Here is a 17,456-nt window from a genome sequence, read left to right as displayed (position 1 = left end):
CCAGTTTATCTGCAGGAGAAGAGAAAAGTTTGCAAAACTGAAAGAGGGCAGATTTAGATGGGGCAAAAGGAAGACATTTTTTACAATGGGAGTGGTGAGGCACTGGAACAGACTGGTGGGAGGGGTTGTGGATGCTCCATTACTGGAAGTGGTCAAGGTCAGGTTGGATGGGGCTTTGAGCAACCTGACCTAGTGGAAGATGTGCCTGTCCACAGCAGGGGGGATGGACTAAACAATCTGTAAAGGTACTTTCCAACCCAAACCATTCTGTGATTCTGTAAAAAAAAAAAGGTGTTATAGCTGCCCAGGTGAGAGTTAGGGTTTGCTACTTGGACACCAACCACTGCCCGTAATGGAGATGGCTGAGTGACAAGCTGCTGTGAGCTGGACACACACAGCCTGTCCCACGCCACCAGCAGTGCCACTCTCACACTGGCAGCAGCACGCAGGCAGCAGGCGGTACTTTTGACTCCATTTCACCTCCTGCAGCCCCAGAGGCTGAGCAGGTCCCTGGGGCTGGCTGGTCCAGGGTCACCCCTGCTCCCTGCACGGGGACGGCTGCACGAACATGGGGTTGGGTACAAGCAGGTTTCATTGCAATTCTCCATCATCTAAGAACCAAATGTTCCCCCTCCCCAAACCCCCGCTATAGGCCTCAGCCGTTTGCTGCCTCTCTCTGCCAAGGAGAGACTTTCCAGCTGTTCTCCCACTTGCTTGTGTCAACAGCTATTTTTACAAGATTGCTTTTCTTTACTTCTTAATTGATATAAATCCTTTCCCTTGGCTTTCTTGTTAAAGGTGGATTTAAAGAGAAGGAGTTCATTATCTCAGCCATTTTTGAGTCATTATGAATTTCATCCCTCTCCTCATTAATTACTCATTACCCCTCAGCTCTGGAGGGCTGCTTTGTCCCCGATGTGTTTGCGAGCAGCTTCCCCGGCACGCTGTAATCCCCCCAGCCCTGTGTTAGCTCAGTCTGGTTTGCGCTGCCTTTGCTTTCCCCTCCACTGGCTCTTGCCTTTTCACTGCGCCCGAGCGGCTCTTCCCCACGCAGCCCCCCACAGCCACCCAGGGCCCTCAGTGGGTTGAAGCCCCACGAGCATCATCCCCATGCATTGTGCCTGCCCCAGGGGACAAGCCCCCAGTCCTGCTGGCCCCCGCACTGGGCAGCAAGAAGAATCACTGGCTCCTGGTTAACGGGTTGGCACTGGAGTTTGGATATAAATAGACTTTTTTTGGAAAGCAATGACTTTGCTTGGCTTGTTTCAGTACCTGCCAAATTATGACAAAGCAGCGCGGAGAGCAGAGTAATGTTGTGTAAGGGCCTTGAGTTTAACAGCCCAATATTTCCTGAGCCTTTGGCTGCAGTCAGAGCCCCAGGGAGAACCTGAAACATTTAAGCATCTCCTGTGTTATAGCTGCAGCAGTCCAGGGGAGCACAGCGGCTACAACAGTGTAATTGTCCTCCCATCCATGCATGAGCGCTTCCCCGTCAGCCGAACATGGTGCAGGCACTCTGAGACTGACCCTTCTACTGAAATAACTTCCTCCAGCCCATTTTACATGGGCATATTAGCTATAATCCTGTATCACCCATGAATGGATCCATGACTGGGGATCACAACTAGCGATGGTCTTTCTCTGGACCTAAACAAACACACAAGCACCCAGTGTCTGCTGGCAAGAGATGCCCTCCATACCAGCCTGATGCTTGGGTTGACTTCCATGCTCATGTTGACCCAGCAGCTTCCCAAAAGCCTTGAAGGACTTTTTTTCCCATCACAGCAGGGATGGAGATTTAAGGTCTGTCCTCGCCTCCCCAAGGTCAGTATTACACACATTTCTGCACTGAGTCTCCTCCCAGCAGGCTCTTGCTGGGGCTGGGGCATGCTCACTAGGGAGGGCCCTTTCTGTATTTCATGGATATGTACGAAAGGCAAAGCAGGAAAAATGTGTTGGGGTGGTGAAGGGAGGAGAGGGGTGTGTGATATTTGCTTGTGGAGGGTAAATGAGGGTTGCACAAACAAGCAATTGGGTTGCACAATCAGAAGCAGTGGAATTATTTAACTTAACAAGTTACCACTGATCAGCTGAGCTGTACTTTCTCAGGGCTTTTAAGCCAAAGCGTCCTATTCTTTAACTGAAGCAAATTAAGATAAGGCACCTGGTCCAGGAGTGCAACTCTGCTGACATGCACCGAGCCGCTCCTCGGTGCATCCCTCAGTGAGAGGGAAGGGGTCGCAAAATAATTTCAGGGGGATTCCAAAGCATTTGGCTGTGAAGAAATCAGCAGCACTTCAGACCCTCCAGGACAGAAAAAATGAATTGAGAACAAGCTGCAAGTGCTTAGAGCGAGCCTTCACACTTGCCAGGAATCTGCTAACTACCTTTAATTGCTGGCAGCTACTCTGGTCCTGGTCCTCTGCCATAGGGGACAGTCCAGCATAACCATCTAAGCCAGCAATTACAGCCATTCCTCATTCTCCATCTGTGAAGCAATCATGTGGCTTAGGACAACAGGGGACTTCGTGACAAAGGAGCTACAAGGGACAGATACTTTGAGGTGGTTCAATAAACAAACACCCCCTTGTCAACGCGCTGCAGTCTCAGCCCTGAAGGAGAAGCCAAAATCCAGCACAGAAGGAGCCAGGAGACTGAGCAAGAAAATTATTTTTTTCTGCTTCTGTATTTCACTTGGAGGAACCACCCTGGGGTGCCCCTGTCAAGCTTTTCACTTCCTGCAGTTGCATCCCGCAAAACCGTTGCCTTCTGCTGTGCTGCTCCTGCAGCAGAGGGGTGGCCTGTGCTGGCACCTCCGGAGGTGCAAACTTCAGCACCAAGGCTTGGATTTGTGTATTTTCCAAGATAAGCAGAACATCAGACGTGGGCAGGGAGTGCCTGTAGGCACAAGCCGTTGCTGGGAGAAAACAACTTCCTTGAGAGGAGTTCTGTGCGTGTATCGGTGGCTGGTGATGAGCCACAGCAGCTGCAGCTCCATCTTGGCCTTCTTCCTTATAACCTGAGCAACAGAGTGAGGCTTTGGTAAAAGTCAGTCGCAGGGTACGGAGAGGTGCTCTCCAGAGATGGAGTAGGTGAATGCCCAGCCTCCTCTGGTCCAACCCTTGCTGCCTGGTGCTCCGGAGGAAAAGGAGACCTCCAGCCATGCAGACAGCCCTCTGCGTAAATCTTGCAGAAACTGCCGAAATGACCTATTTCTGTATCTGCAGGATGTCCCTCTCCTCAGCCCCCACAAGGGGTTTTGCAAGGACTGACCATTTTAAGCACGTGCCAGTGAAATCCAGCTCCCCAGCTCGAGTTGTCCAATACCACATTTGCAATGCCTCAGACTTCAGAGCTTTTCCAAACCCCTCAGGGCTGTAAGGCTAATTTAGGCCAGCATCTGGGGTTCTACAAGGCACAGACAGATAGTGCTCTATTCATTCTCTCTTCCCTTTCTTATAATCACAAGTACCTGGCACTGCTCAAGAAAAAAAAAACACACATTGGAAGCGCTCTGGGAAGAAGCCAGGATCAGTGGGAAGGGTGGACCTTCCCTCATACTGCTCTGACACACACCAGAGTCAAAAAAGACCCTGCCACCGCAGGTTTGAGATGGTCTGTCTGCAGCAGGGAGAGTGATCACTGCTCCTCACTCCTCCCTGTGCCCCTGAATCTCTGGTGCAGAAGGGCTGGCACAGGCAGGGCTGGGTGGCAGCCCCAAGTGCTAGGGCAAAGGAGACACCAGTGAGGCTGCTGATGCTGTGAAGGGTCTGCAGCTAAACAAAACTATTGTTTGTCTGATACTTCCACAAAAAAATTGTCAAACTTGTTCTAGCTCAGGAACTAGCAGGAGAGTAAAAAATGCAGACAAAATAATCCTCTTGCCGGAGGATTATTAGAGAGAGAGGGGATAGCTTAACCAGCAGTGCCCCGATGACCATGACCAGCATGGCCAGAACCACCGTGTCCTGAGTGCTGGTGCTCATACACCACAACACTCTCCATGTACCTCTCAGTCTGGGAATATTCACACCAAAAGCCTCTCATGGGAGATCTGAACCTCCCTGGCTCTCCTGACTCCCTTGCAGCCACCACAACGTATTTGAGGACCTTTTACCTTGGTGCTAAAGGAGCTCTGAACAACCTGATCTAGTTGAAGATGTCCCTGCTCCCTGTGGGGAGGTTGGACTAGACGACCTTTAAAGGTCCCTTCCAACCCAAACCGTTCTATGATTCTATGAATCTAGTTTAATATTTCCCCCCCCTAAAAAAAACCAACTTCCACTTATTCTAGGGCAAACTCAAAAGGTTTTATTTTTATTTTTTTTTTAGCAAATTCTATCACATAAATGTTAACAAAAAACATCTGTACAATTGCCATGATACACTCAAAAGTGAAACAAATAAGATATAAATACAGATATGGATGTAACATGACAAAAGCAAAAAAAAAAAAAGAAAAAAATACATGCGCATGAACACGGTGCCAACAAAGTCATTTCTCATGGCTGGCATTTTTCAGAGCAGTTTTTACTTCCCATTTAAAACATTGTTAGCAAGACATCGGATCGGGATATTTAAATTACCCCCGATATCGGATCGGGACATTTAAATAAAGGTTCCTTCCAACCCAAACCGTTCTATGATTCTATGAATCTAGTTTAATATTTCCCCCCCCTAAAAAAAACCAACTTCCACTTATTCTAGGGCAAACTCAAAAGGTTTTATTTTTATTTTTTTTTTAGCAAATTCTATCACATAAATGTTAACAAAAAACATCTGTACAATTGCCATGATACACTCAAAAGTGAAACAAATAAGATATAAATACAGATATGGATGTAACATGACAAAAGCAAAAAAAAAAAAAGAAAAAAATACATGCGCATGAACACGGTGCCAACAAAGTCATTTCTCATGGCTGGCATTTTTCAGAGCAGTTTTTACTTCCCATTTAAAACATTGTTAGCAATGTCCTGCTGTATTCTACAAAGGTCTATTTTTTCTGTCCCTTAATATGCAATATTATGCTTGATAAATAAAGGGGTGGGGAGAAAAGGTTTTGATGACAAAGATGCGAGTTACGTTACTTATACAGGTTATTGGTAAGCTAGTAATAAGCAATAAAAAAAGACAGTCTCGTATTGTATTGTAATCCAGGCAAGCACACATAGTGTACCTTAAGAAAGCCACATGCCTCGATATTTCTGTACTACATGAGAACTACAGTACGTAGACCTGTGGGGCGGATGGATCTGGTATTTGCCCATGCCCACGGAGCACTGGTGCAGCCAATGGCAGAAAAAACATCCACATCTGAGATTTCAGCAACCTTGCAGCCAGGAGCCGCTGTCTGCTGAGAGTTTTCTCTCATTCAGACTTTTAAAGCATGGTGGGCAAATAAAAGACACTTTTTTTTTTTTTTCCAACTTTTTTTTTTTTTTTAAGATATGAAAAATTGAAGCCCTGCATAATGGGCAGCAAGGGGGGAAAAAAAAGGCAGCTGCAGTAGGTGGCTGCTGCTGGGAGAACGTGAACACAAGCTTCACCAGTGCGGTGAGGCACTGCCAGCATGCAGATCTTTCTCTGCAAGAGTGTGTGGACACTGTGATTTGTAGCCAGAGAGACCTTTATGCTTGCTGAAGAGAAAACAAAATGATTGTATAGCTTGTTGAAGTCAGAACACTGGAGATCAGAGAGGTGACATTCAGAGCTAGCCCTTTGAGTACTTCAAAGGAAGGAAACAAACAAAAAAAATCAGGTCATGTTCAATATTCTAAACAATCTTACTCTGTACATTATACGCAATGATTTATAAATACCTAAGCAGAATGCTCTCTACTGTATACAGGTATGACATACTTCTAGAGTACTCAAAGGATGAACAGTCCTTGACTGACTCGCATAACAAAATTAAGTAGCCCGTTAATGAGCATCTGTTGACAAACAGAACAGAATCTGATGCAGAAAGTAAGGCCTGGTTCTATTGTTTGCAGCCCCAAGTGTGCCAATGGTATCGGAAAACACAGGCTTGTCGCTGGAGCCGCGGCAGGTTGCAGGTGTCTTCTGAAGGACAAGCTCTTACCTCCTACCGTCACGTCAGCGCACCAGCCAGGGTCAGTTCAGGGAGGTTACAGTGCGTTCACTCTCAGTGCATACTAGCAGGATTTTATAAAACATATAAAATCATTTGAGAAGGAATTCAATTCCTGGAGATTTGCTACAGTGTGCCATGAAAAAAACAAAACAAAACAAAAAAACAAACAGCAAACAGTGATGGATCAAGCTCCATCACAGCTGGAAAGGACTAATCACCATCTGGTCAGCTATGCTGACCTTCTGAACCCCAGAACTGGAACAGAAGATGCTGAACTGAGATGAGGAGGAAGAGAGGCATAAATACTACAGTGGGAGTACAAATTAAAAAAAAAAAAAATCAAAACAAAAAACCACCAAAAAAGTCCAACAGAAAACCAAACTCACTACTAAAAATTCAAACAAGACAGCTAACTGCTGCCAACAAGTCAGCTGAATATTTCCTCAAAAGGGAAAATAAATTCATGTTAAACTAAAATAATTTGAATCATTAAAAAAAAAATTAAAAAAGAATACTCTAAACAAGCGTACTGAAAGATGTTGGAAAGGAATGGTCCACGGAAAGGGAGATACCAACCATGGAGCAGCCAATCCTCCCTCTAGCAAGGATGGCTTTTCTGAGCCTGTGAAAGACCCTGGGGGAATCCCACCCACCAGGATCTGTGGTTTCTCCTACCATGGCATTACTCATTGGGAAAGACAAGGGAACTAGCCCTGCAGCCAGCAAAAGCCTGGACACATCCTAACAAACTCAGGAAGGAGCAGGTCACATCTTCCGCTCTCACATAGCAGGGAAAGGGACCAAGAAGCTTTGCAGCCCAATCCTGCAGAGTCCCCACCAACCCCTCCTGAGGTGGGGACTGGGAGGGGAGCGGGCACCAAGCGTCACCTGCCAGCACAGCTCCCAGGGGACAGGGCTGATACACATGGGGATGCACTGATGGAAAGGGAGGACAACATGGCTTTACCCTCCCCACTGTGTCCCCTGCTGCAGTGCTAGCAACTCACGTTCTCAGTAGGCTACCAGGGTGTCCCTTCAGCTCCCCAAAGGGAAAATGGGGGGGCTGGAGAGAGACCGAGGCACTGCAGGCAGCCAGGGAACGCACATCCATCACCACACATCCTCCACCATCTTCTCGCATCACTGGCATTGGGAGCAAAACCCCAGTTCCAATCCATTGCAGGTTTGGGGTGGGCATGCCTGTCAGCCCAGGGCCAAACACAGCACGAGCATCCTCCTGCTTCCCCTGGCTACAGGCAGAAGCAGGGGGAGCTCACCCTCTGCAGACAGAAGGGTCTCCCTTTGGGGGAGCATGGTGCTGTGAGGTATCTGACTGCCACTGGTTTTGCCCTGAATTGGTCTGTGTCATCAGATTTGCACTGCTGCACCCTCACCCAGAGCACCCTGCTGACAGCAGTGCCCAGCAAGGGCCCTCTGCACTCCACCAAAATGCAGAGCACCCAGCAGGGCTGTGCCTGGGGCTGGCCACGAAGAAGCAGGTTTCTAAAGGCAGCTAACAGCACTGCAGGCTCTTCAGGGACAGGAGGGGAGCTATGGCAGCACGGTCCCAGCTGGCTCAGCAGGTGCTTCCATGGGGACCTTTTGTACAGTTTCAGATACCCTTTCTGTTCTCTGGGATGAAGATTTTGCCCAAAGCACAAAGGAGTTGTGAGGACAAGGCCATCCACCACCCAGCACCAGTAGGTCAGGTCAGAGCAGCAGATCGGCTCTTTGACACTACAGGCTTCAAGAAAAATGCAGCTGGCCTCACAAGGCAGCACTAAGATACAGCCCTGCCAGCTCCCACTGCCCACCCACAGACACCCTGGGAGTATAATCCAACACCCACCCACCTAACTCCAGCGTCCCACCGCAGGCATCGGTCCCAGAATTGGGTCTCAGGTTCCCTTTGGGGAGTACAAGTAACCTGGAGAGTTTTTTGAGCGTAAGAAAGAGTCGAATGGGTTGGGAAGGGAGAAATATTTACATAGTCAGTGAAAGGAGCAAGAGCCCAGCTGTTTTGCACAGCACAGCTGGCTGGAGAGCAGTTACAGAGAAATCAGCCTATCAGAGGTCTGTCAGAAGAACTATGTACAAAAACTCAGGTGTTTAAAAAGAACCTACATTTTCATTACTCACTTGGTATCTCTCAGTATTAAATCATCCAAGGCTGGAATCACAGCCACATCTGCAAAGATCTCTCCACAGAGAGCCCTGCATCTTAGGCAAGCTGCAACAGGGAGTACAAAACAAGACCATAAGACTTGTAAGAGGAGAATCTAGGCAGAACAGCTGCGGTCACAGGGAGAGAGCAGGTAACTAGTGCACAGAAACCAAAACTGGGCATGAACCAAACCAACAAGATCTGTTCAACTTTTACATGTGCCCAGGTTCTTGGACTCAGTTTTGGAACGCTAACCTAAACATATTTCTGAGATTTCAGCAGGCTATACAAATATGTTTAAGTATGGCTTTCTGTTGTTCACTTTTAATGAAGACTGCAACACAGACCTTGCTTCCTTTACATTCAATACCAGTAAGATTCTACATAAAAGCTTTTAAGGGACTAAAATACTGATTGCAATAAATATCTGCATGGCCTCCTTGAGCTGATGGAGCGCGCCAGTGAAGAGTAGCAGAAAGGTCTCTGAGAGGCACAGTTGATTGCTTCTAAGTCTACACATATGTCCACATATCTCCATTAACTGTGCGTTGAAACATCTGAAGAGGAACTGCTGTTGCTGTTGGTGGTCTGGGCCCTCTTTATGTACAAGTTTAATAGCTTCATCTGAAAGAAACAAACAAATATCTATCAGGAGAAGGTGCCAGGAAAAACAGGCGGACAAAAGTCGACTGCTAACCTCAAAGCTCGCATTCTGCAGTGAACTTAGTTCTGAGTGAGCTGACACCAGGCTCTACAGAAGAAAACCAGAAGCAAAGCTGAGCGTATTTCAGAACAGAGGCAGGAGGAGATGCCTAGTGCCACTGAAGAGGTTACAAAAACCTCTTGCATTTCACTTCTCCAGCCATCAGTTCACAGCCTCAATCCTGCAGCCTGCTCTGAGCCATCAGCATTCCCACAGAGGTCAATGGGGCTGCAGGCACACTGCTGATCTGATAGCCACAGTCCCTCCTAGGAAACACACTGAACTCCCCCAAGCTTTATAAAATTTCCATTTCCAATGACATTTAAAAATCTTCACTAACTCAGTACATCTAGAGAAACTGCAGCTGTTATGACTATATCCTTCCTTTGCATGGGTTTGTTTTCTTTTTCTGCCTTACCACCTTAGCTCCAGATCCTGCAATGACTCACGCACAAGTTTAACTTTAAACATGTAGGCAGTCTGGGTAAACCCAGAAGAATTACTCACATATTTATAGTTAGTTATGTGGTGGAGTAAGTTTGTGGCACTGAGGATACTGGGATAATAAATTCTCTACATCACTTTATAGGGGGGATTCCTAACTGCTAAATATAATGAGGTAAACCTCAGCACCCATAGCTGTCTCCTTCTAGAGCAACTTGGAGGCACAAGTAATTTGTTTAAGGACATGACATATAAGTTAAAAAAAATAAAATCCAAGTGTCCTCAGTCTCAGGTTGTTCTGGCCTACACTACACTTGCTACCCACAAAAGAAATTATTGCTTTAAAATAACAGAACGAAGCCCTCTGAACTAAATAGCTGCTCACATGCAGAGATCTACTTCTGAAACAGAAATGCAGAATTCATCTTAAAGTTGCAGAAAAATCTTGGGTATGATGACTTCAAACAGAAGAAGAAATCTTGTGACAGCTTCCTGAGCAGCTCTAAAAAAAAAATCAACCACCATTCACCTTAACACAAAATGCTGTCTCTTGTCTGAAGGACAGAGCTGAATTAAGGACTTGATTTCCCTTGCAGCATCAAGTCAGATTTTGAGTTTTGCTGCTAACCTGACTCCAGGGCACAAAATCCTTTGAAGGGTCACTTGAGCTTGCTGTCCCAAGAGGAAAGGGACATATCTGCCATGCTATTAAAGGTGAAGCTTTACCTGCATTTCCACCAGCCCTAAGCACAACCTGCTGCTGAGAGGACAGCCCCTCCCACCCATGCATTCCCACCACTCTGCACTAATTACCTGTGCAGCCGCAGAGCGGACTGAAAGCCCATTAATTTGTAGCGCAGATCTGATTTTCAGCCGGAGAGCAGCCAGCTGATCCAAATCACTGCACGGTCACCCCTGGTTGCAACGCCAAAGGGGCAAGGTAAACATGGCTGGAGTGGGAAGGACTCACTCAGCAGCAGCTTGCAGTTACAGGGGATCAAATGCATCACGAAACCAATCCCTGAACCTCATCAAAAACTTGCTCAGTGGGATTTCAAACGCTCACACTGCTGAGCAGGTGCTGGGCTGTTCTAGTGGTGTGTGTCAGGGTGAGATAGGATTTAACAGAACGCAAGGAACTTGAGCCTGAGCTACCATGAAGCCACTGGTCTTGCTGCTCAGTAGTGCAAGCCATTCAGCTGCCTATTATCACAACACCAGAGATGCATCCCTCTTGGTACCTTGCTTCCCGTGAGTTGTGCGAGATGAGGTTTCAGTTCTTCTCCAATTACTGAATAAATTGCCACTAAGCAAAACACACTAGCTTTACGGACGCTGCTCTCCGTGTTATCGTAACCCTAGGAAACAAGGAAAAAAGGTCATAAGTCAAAAGACACACACCAGCATCCTTCCAGAGCAATATACTGAAGAGCTGATGAAGATTAACATTTTGCAAGCGTGGCTGACCTAACAGATCCATGGAAAGGCTCTGCTTAATGTAACAGTTTGCAACCTGAATACCCAAAGAGCAAGAGAATGCAATCACCCAGTACATCCTATTTGTTCCTTATATTACCATTTATTACTAAAATGTTATAAGTTATTAGTTTCTTGTTATTTATAACATTAAGCAACAATATGCAGTTTCCCAACATGAGCTTAGGACTCTATCAAATACATACATTCCTGTGTTCAGTTCAGATGACCATATACTAACCTGGATGGTCCAGACTTCTTGGAGGGGAGCCCTTGTGCTCCTACCTTGCCTTCAGAAAACTCTTTCCTGACCCAAAAGTAGCCCAAAGGAAACTAAATCTGCTCCTGAGAGCAAAGTTACAGATGGAGATGAATTTTGCAGAAAAATGGTCTAATGGTTATATCACTCTGGACATGAAAACCATAATCCTGTTTTGTGAGCTTTCTACCCCAATATCTGTTCGGACAGAATAGCTCTATCCAGGCATTGGAAACGGCAAAAACTGGAGTCATCACAGATGTTTTCCAACTCTTTAAAAGCACTGGGCTTAAACAATGTGTATAACAGTGCTACACACATGTGGTAGTGTGTCAGATGAACTGCCTCTGTAACCTGGAGCTTTTGTAATTACTTATCAGGTAGAAAAAAACACAAAAAAGATCATGGTGAAAGATCCCTGTGGGTGTGCCAGACCTCTGGCAGCTTCAGGAGAGCTCAAGCTAGCCACCAGGTCACTCAGCAGCAATTAATCACTAAGCAGCTATTCCATGAGAAACAGGGACATCACTGTCACCTGCGAGACACCGGCTCTGCTGGATGCAGGGTGACCTCTGCCGGGAAAGCTAGGAGGAGGGATGCAGCACAGCGGGGGCTGCTCTAGCCACAGGGTCAAAATACAGCCTGAAATGACAGTCTGCAACCCCAGAGTGCTGAACTAGAAGAGCAGGAGACCTAGGTGAGCTCAGAGAAACAGCAAGCTACTGAGGACCAAGGTGGAAAACAGGCTGAGCCCAGACCCACAGCAGATGAACACCCATGGAGACACAACCCACTGCTGGGAGGGCAGCTGGACACAGGGCTCTACAGGTCCCAACCCAAAGGCTCCTGAAGACATCAGATGCCTCTGCTTGAGCGCCAGTTTCCCTATGGGCCTGGCATTTTGATTATGCATGCATCCCAAATTGTTCCCATGGGGGCAGGCAGATCTGTGTAGTGTTGAGACCTGACAGGGCTGCATCCTGGTGGGTGCTGGGCTGGTAGACCCTGCTCTGCATGTGCCAGCAGGACCATCACTCCACTTCTCCATCTGCCAACTTGCTTGCAAGGCAGCGGCTGTTTCTTCTCCTGGCATTTAATAACACAGTCCAATGGTCAGAGCAGTTGCTCAGGAAATGACACAGCCTCAAAGTTCTCTTCGGTCTGAAAGTATCAAGATGCAGCGCATCAGAGAGTGCCTGGCAGCCCAGCTCTATCCCCCTTGGCTCACAGGGAGCCAAGGCTCCGCACTGGGACCAGGGCAAACATCATGACTCTCCTCAGCCCTGTTCTTGCACGGAGATCCCCACTGGGTCATGGAGATCCTCTCCAGGCTGCAGAGCTGGACACCTGTGCTCACGCTACTGCTGTCCAACACATTCTCGCCTCTTCACCTCTGCTGCCACCCTCACCATGCTGAACAAGCACAGGGGTGATTCTCTGCAAACACAATCCTTCAACCAGAAGGATCCCAAAATCTGAGTAGATTCCTTTGATCACTACAAGTTCCTAAGGTGAGCAAATATCACTGGCAGCTCCAAGATGAAAAATGGTCAACTAGGCTCTGAAACAAGATCTGCTTTAAGACATGGAAACAATTTAATAACAAAAATGCAACTGTGTTTTTAAAGGCATGCTGCTCCCAAACTTTCCCAGTGTAATGAGCTACACTGTTCAGATTGTTGTCTCCAACAATTATGACTAAAAACTTTTTACAACAAAAGTTCAGATCAATGCAGAATTGCCGATTCCCAGAAGCTGAGATTTAAGAAAACAATTGCAAGAGCTGACACTACAAAGTTGGGACAAATACTAGGATGCTAGGGGAATTTCTGACTTTGCTCTTGTCCTTCCAACTTTTTATGCTCACAATGAGGAGGCTTCTTTATCCTAGTTCTCCACTGAACTTGTCTCCCCACCCAAACATGTCTCCCCTTTCACATTGATTGATTTGTTCCTGTCTCAATCCCTCCCCAGTTAAACACAAACACATTCTCTCTCCTTCATTGCTACCTCCCCTTATTTCCTTCTTGTTTGCAGTCTCATCTCAGCTGCTGGCGCTGCCAGCTGCTTGTGCAGGGGAACAGAAGACAACACCACTACAGACAAATTCACAGTGTAAGACCAAGCCTTAGCACTGGCAAAAACACAGCTCCCCACCCAGCCTGAGACGGTTATGAAAAGAGGCTGAATGAAGTCAGCAAGTAGTTCGGTCCTGCTTTCAAGAGAGGAAAGAGGAAAGGACTAGCCTGCCTGCTGGGATTCCAATTCTAGTGCAAAGTACACTCAAAGCACAGAACAGCTCAGCAGAATTAAAGGAGACAACAAGATGTATTGCTTGGCATGTACTGAAACAGCATAAGATGCAGCTAACTCCTACTTTGAAATTTAGTACATGGCTGCTACCGGCTTATTTCGGATTCAGGCCAAGGCATCTAACTGTGGAACACACACATAGGAATCTGAGTTTTCTTCTCCTTAACATTAAAAATATCAAAAGCTCAAATATAAAAGCTTAGAGGGATCAAAACTTTAATTTACCAAAATCTGGCCCCAGAGGGTCCATTGTTCTCTTAGGTCACAGACCTCACAAATTACACAACGGTGGTTTGTGCTCAGGAGCATTTGTGACATGAGATTCTGTACCTGTAACAACCCAGGAATGATATCGGGAAGGAGCTGATGCAACGATTCCTTGGAAATCCTCTCGATGACTTTTGTCTGCATTTTAATGGCAGCTAAGTTAATTGGATAATCTGCAGTCTGAATGATGGGGCAAAGCACCTTGATGCATTGCTCAGGGTGGATGGAACTCGCCAGGGTGGAAGCAGCTTCTTCAGCAGCTCTGACGACCTGGGATGAAAGCAGAGCAAAACTTTACATTAATGAGGTCACACATCACAGCCAAAACCACCATGTGTACTGGGAATGACTGGCAGGAAATGCATGGGGATGTCATTAACAGATCCACGGGAGGCTCTGTCAAGAGGTCACTGACTCAGACAATTCACATCCTGCAGCTCCAGTGACATCTTTGTTCCAGGCAGTGGTCAGAAGTCCATCCTGCCTCATGTAACAGTGTCAAAGTTGTGGCTAGTTTGAAAGAGTCATCTGTCACCCAAGATAGAAAGGCTCCCCCATCCTAGGAGAAGCCACAGGACAACACCTCTCCAGCCACTGTCAGATAATCTAAACCCACCAGCTTAGACTTAATACAAAATTTATCTCCTTAAACATTATGATGAATGATACTGTTGCACCTTTTAGTATGCTCCTCACCTGCCAAGTGCTTGGGTGCCCAAGCTGAGACACTCAAGCCTACACAGATGTGTCCTGCCATTCCCTAGCAAAACTGCCGTGATCAAACCCAGGCTACAGACACAAACAGGCCTCAGGGTGTCCCTGACCAGGCAGCCCTGCTCTCAGCACATCTAACCCATCAAGCCAACACTTGTAATCACCCCCCTCCCTGGAAGTGTTCAAGGGCAGGTTGGATGAGGCTTTGAGCAACCTGGTCTAGTGGAAGGTGTCCCTGCTGATGGTAGGGGGGTTGGACCTAGGTGATCTTTAGGGTCCCTTCCAACCCAGGCCATTCTATGATTCTATAAAGCACAAGAGGAAGAAAAAGTGTAAACAGTGGTAGCATCCACCTTTTGCAACTAGCCCACACTGTAAAGCAGTCATGCAAGACAAGGGAGATTCCAAATTCAGTTCTACTCTTAGCCCAAGGAAAGGCAAATCCACGATTTTCACACTCTTCCCTTGTTGGTAGGACAGCTAGCTGAAAGACTAAAGTCTTTCCTCTCATGAGAGTTTATTCATTTTACCTTCTGCAGTAACTGGATTTAAAAAAACCCAACCAAACAAAGAAAAAAAACAACCAAAAAAAAAACCCAGGATAGGAAGGCAGGTTTTATTTTTTCAAGTGTCTGTGCTAATTGCCAGGTGACAAAATGAAGCTTCCCCTTGGTTGCACTCTTTGTGGCCACAATTCACACTTTGCTCCCCATATCCTTGTTTCAGTACAAAAGATGGAAGATGCTTTTGCTCATCTTTTCTCACTCCCTTCTTTTCAGGGCTTAGAAATCCTGAGTGGAGAGAGATGCCCCACTGGACAAACTTAAATCCAATACCTCAACTCTAAGCAGAAGCATTCACAAATCCTCATGCTTAGCACATCCCAGCTAGCCCCAGGCAGTCCCTAACTCTGAGCCTAGGAGCATTAACGAAGCCTTTTGATGCACTCCCTCTTCCCCGATTGTGCAGGAAGCTCGGGTGCCTTGGATCAGTTCTCTAACTCATCCTAAGCTGAACCACCTGGGGTTGTCTGAAGTCAGTACTTTGAACCAGCACTAGGAAATCTGTCCCTGGCAATCTGCAAAAAAAGCAAGTAAATCAAAGCACAGGTATCCTATCACTTAGGCTGAAGCCATAGCTGCTGGATTCTCCTCATTCCCCTCTTCCACATACTGTCATGGTATCAAACTCAGGGATTTCTGTTTGACCCATACACAGACGTAGGTCTAGCAAAGCCTCAAAAGAAGGCAAGCTTTTATTATTTTTTAAGTAACTACTGTGGATAATGCATGAACCAGGAATATCTGGAAGTTTATCTCAGTCCTTGCTAGGACAAGAATGTCTCCCTGCCTGGACTACAAAACATTTCCCAGAAAGGTTCAATTGATTTTTTTAAGGTAGCAGAACTGAAGAGTGACCAGAAGATATCATCTCCATCTACAAAGCCTCCTTCACCCACAGTCTTAGCATCATGGTCACACCACTATAATTAATCTTCCACTTGTGCTGACAGCTACCTCCCTGAAACGGGAATGGCCACAAGATACTTGTACACCCACCTAGGAAATAACAAAACTCATCCACTTGGCTCTTGGCATCCTCTAAAGCAAACCCAAAAGTGAACGTGATCTCAGATACTTCACATAGCACAAATATTGCATGCAAACAAGGTACAGGCAGGATGGTGAAGCAGACATGAGACCCTGACTGCTTCTGTATCAGTGCCCTATTTACAGAAGAAAAGCTGTCAAACTGCTCCATCTACTTCATGCTTTCCTCTACTTTTATTATAATATTAAAACATATTCCAAAAAGAATGGTAATCCACAATGCTGTCAATATTTAAAAAGTTCATCCTGAAAGATCTGTGAATGAATAACCAAGCAGAACAGAATGCTTGCTTTCCCACCTCCAGCAAGTTTTCCCTCTTCCAGCTACTTCTTTGCAAATTTGTCTTCAATTTCACACATAAGAAGCATGAAACTTAGTATTTTTCCATGTAAGCCAGTTCTAGCTTAGAAGGAAGCACTATGTGGTTTTGTTGGGAAAGGAGAGAAACACCCAAGTACTTAAGGGAAATCTAATGCCATGCTTTGGTGCCACGGCATTGAATTGCTGGAGTGGATGAAGTCAGGAGCTCCCAGGAGGTCTCCTTGAAAGGAATTTACTTCTTGGCACTGCAGCTTTTGACGTTGGCTTTCCCAGTGCTGAAACACTGCTACCATCAAGCTTTCCACAAACAATGCAATGGACTAACATAGAGAGCCCAGATATCTTGTAATCAGTTTAACAACATCCATGAGCAAATCATTTTAGCTAAAAAAACCTCACCAACTATAACTATTTGGACACAGGCCACTTGGGATTTGGCTTTGCAACAATTCCAAATACTGTTAGTAAATGTTTTCAGTCACCTTGTGAAAGAAAAGCTTGCACATATATCAACTCACTAAAAAGAAATATATGTGTGTGTGTGTGTGTGTGTGTGTGTGTGTGTGTATATATATATATTAAACCTTAAATCCTCCTGGTATCCTACTTGCTAAGAAAGGAACAATATTTTAGTATGCACCTAGGATCAAAATCTGATCTCAAATATACAATTGTAAACTCTAAATAGTACTGGAGTAGGAAAAAATTTCAATGACTAATTCTATCTGGGTTTCAGCTCCACATCCTCTTTGCATACAGTTTACCATGCACATTAAGTTGCAGGTATGAGGAAAATGCATGAGAATTTTTTTTAAACCTATTAATCAATTCCAAGCACAAGGGGTTAAAATACAGCTTTATTTTTTCACAAAACAAGACAGGGCTCAAGTAGCAACAAAGATCATACGTATTTTGCACATCATAAGGTCAGCAAGAAAAGCTGTGACAACGCAGGATTAATTTATGCCCCTGCAAGTCCTCCTTTCAAAGCTGCCCATTTCTAGCAAGGATCTGGCCACGTTTACACAGCAGTTGGGTATTTCACATCACTTCTCCCTGAAGTGCCTTCCATCTGAATACAGAAGGA

The 17,456-nt window shown here is 45.9% G+C and overlaps 1 protein-coding gene across 1 annotated transcript in view; it reads right to left on the bottom strand.

Annotated features, from left to right (window-relative positions):
• Positions 1 to 8,539: 8,539 nt before the first annotated feature.
• Positions 8,540 to 17,456, bottom strand: part of LOC104522588 (CLIP-associating protein 1) — a 99,200-nt gene continuing 90,283 nt past the window's right edge. The window contains exons 33-35 of the mRNA XM_029084257.1: positions 13,787 to 13,993; positions 10,650 to 10,766; positions 8,540 to 8,885 (exon numbers count right to left, since the gene is read on the bottom strand). Coding sequence (XP_028940090.1) covers positions 8,799 to 8,885; positions 10,650 to 10,766; positions 13,787 to 13,993 — 411 coding nt within the window. The 3' untranslated portion in view covers positions 8,540 to 8,798. The remainder of the gene's footprint in view (positions 8,886 to 10,649; positions 10,767 to 13,786; positions 13,994 to 17,456) is intronic.

The sequence above is a fragment of the Antrostomus carolinensis genome, unplaced genomic scaffold, assembly GCF_000700745.2.
Source record: "Antrostomus carolinensis isolate BGI_N321 unplaced genomic scaffold, ASM70074v2 scaffold11383, whole genome shotgun sequence".
In the NCBI taxonomy this organism is placed as follows: domain Eukaryota; kingdom Metazoa; phylum Chordata; class Aves; order Caprimulgiformes; family Caprimulgidae; genus Antrostomus; species Antrostomus carolinensis.
The sequence above is the reverse complement of the archived record's forward strand: the minus strand, read 5'-3'. Positions and strand labels throughout refer to the sequence as shown.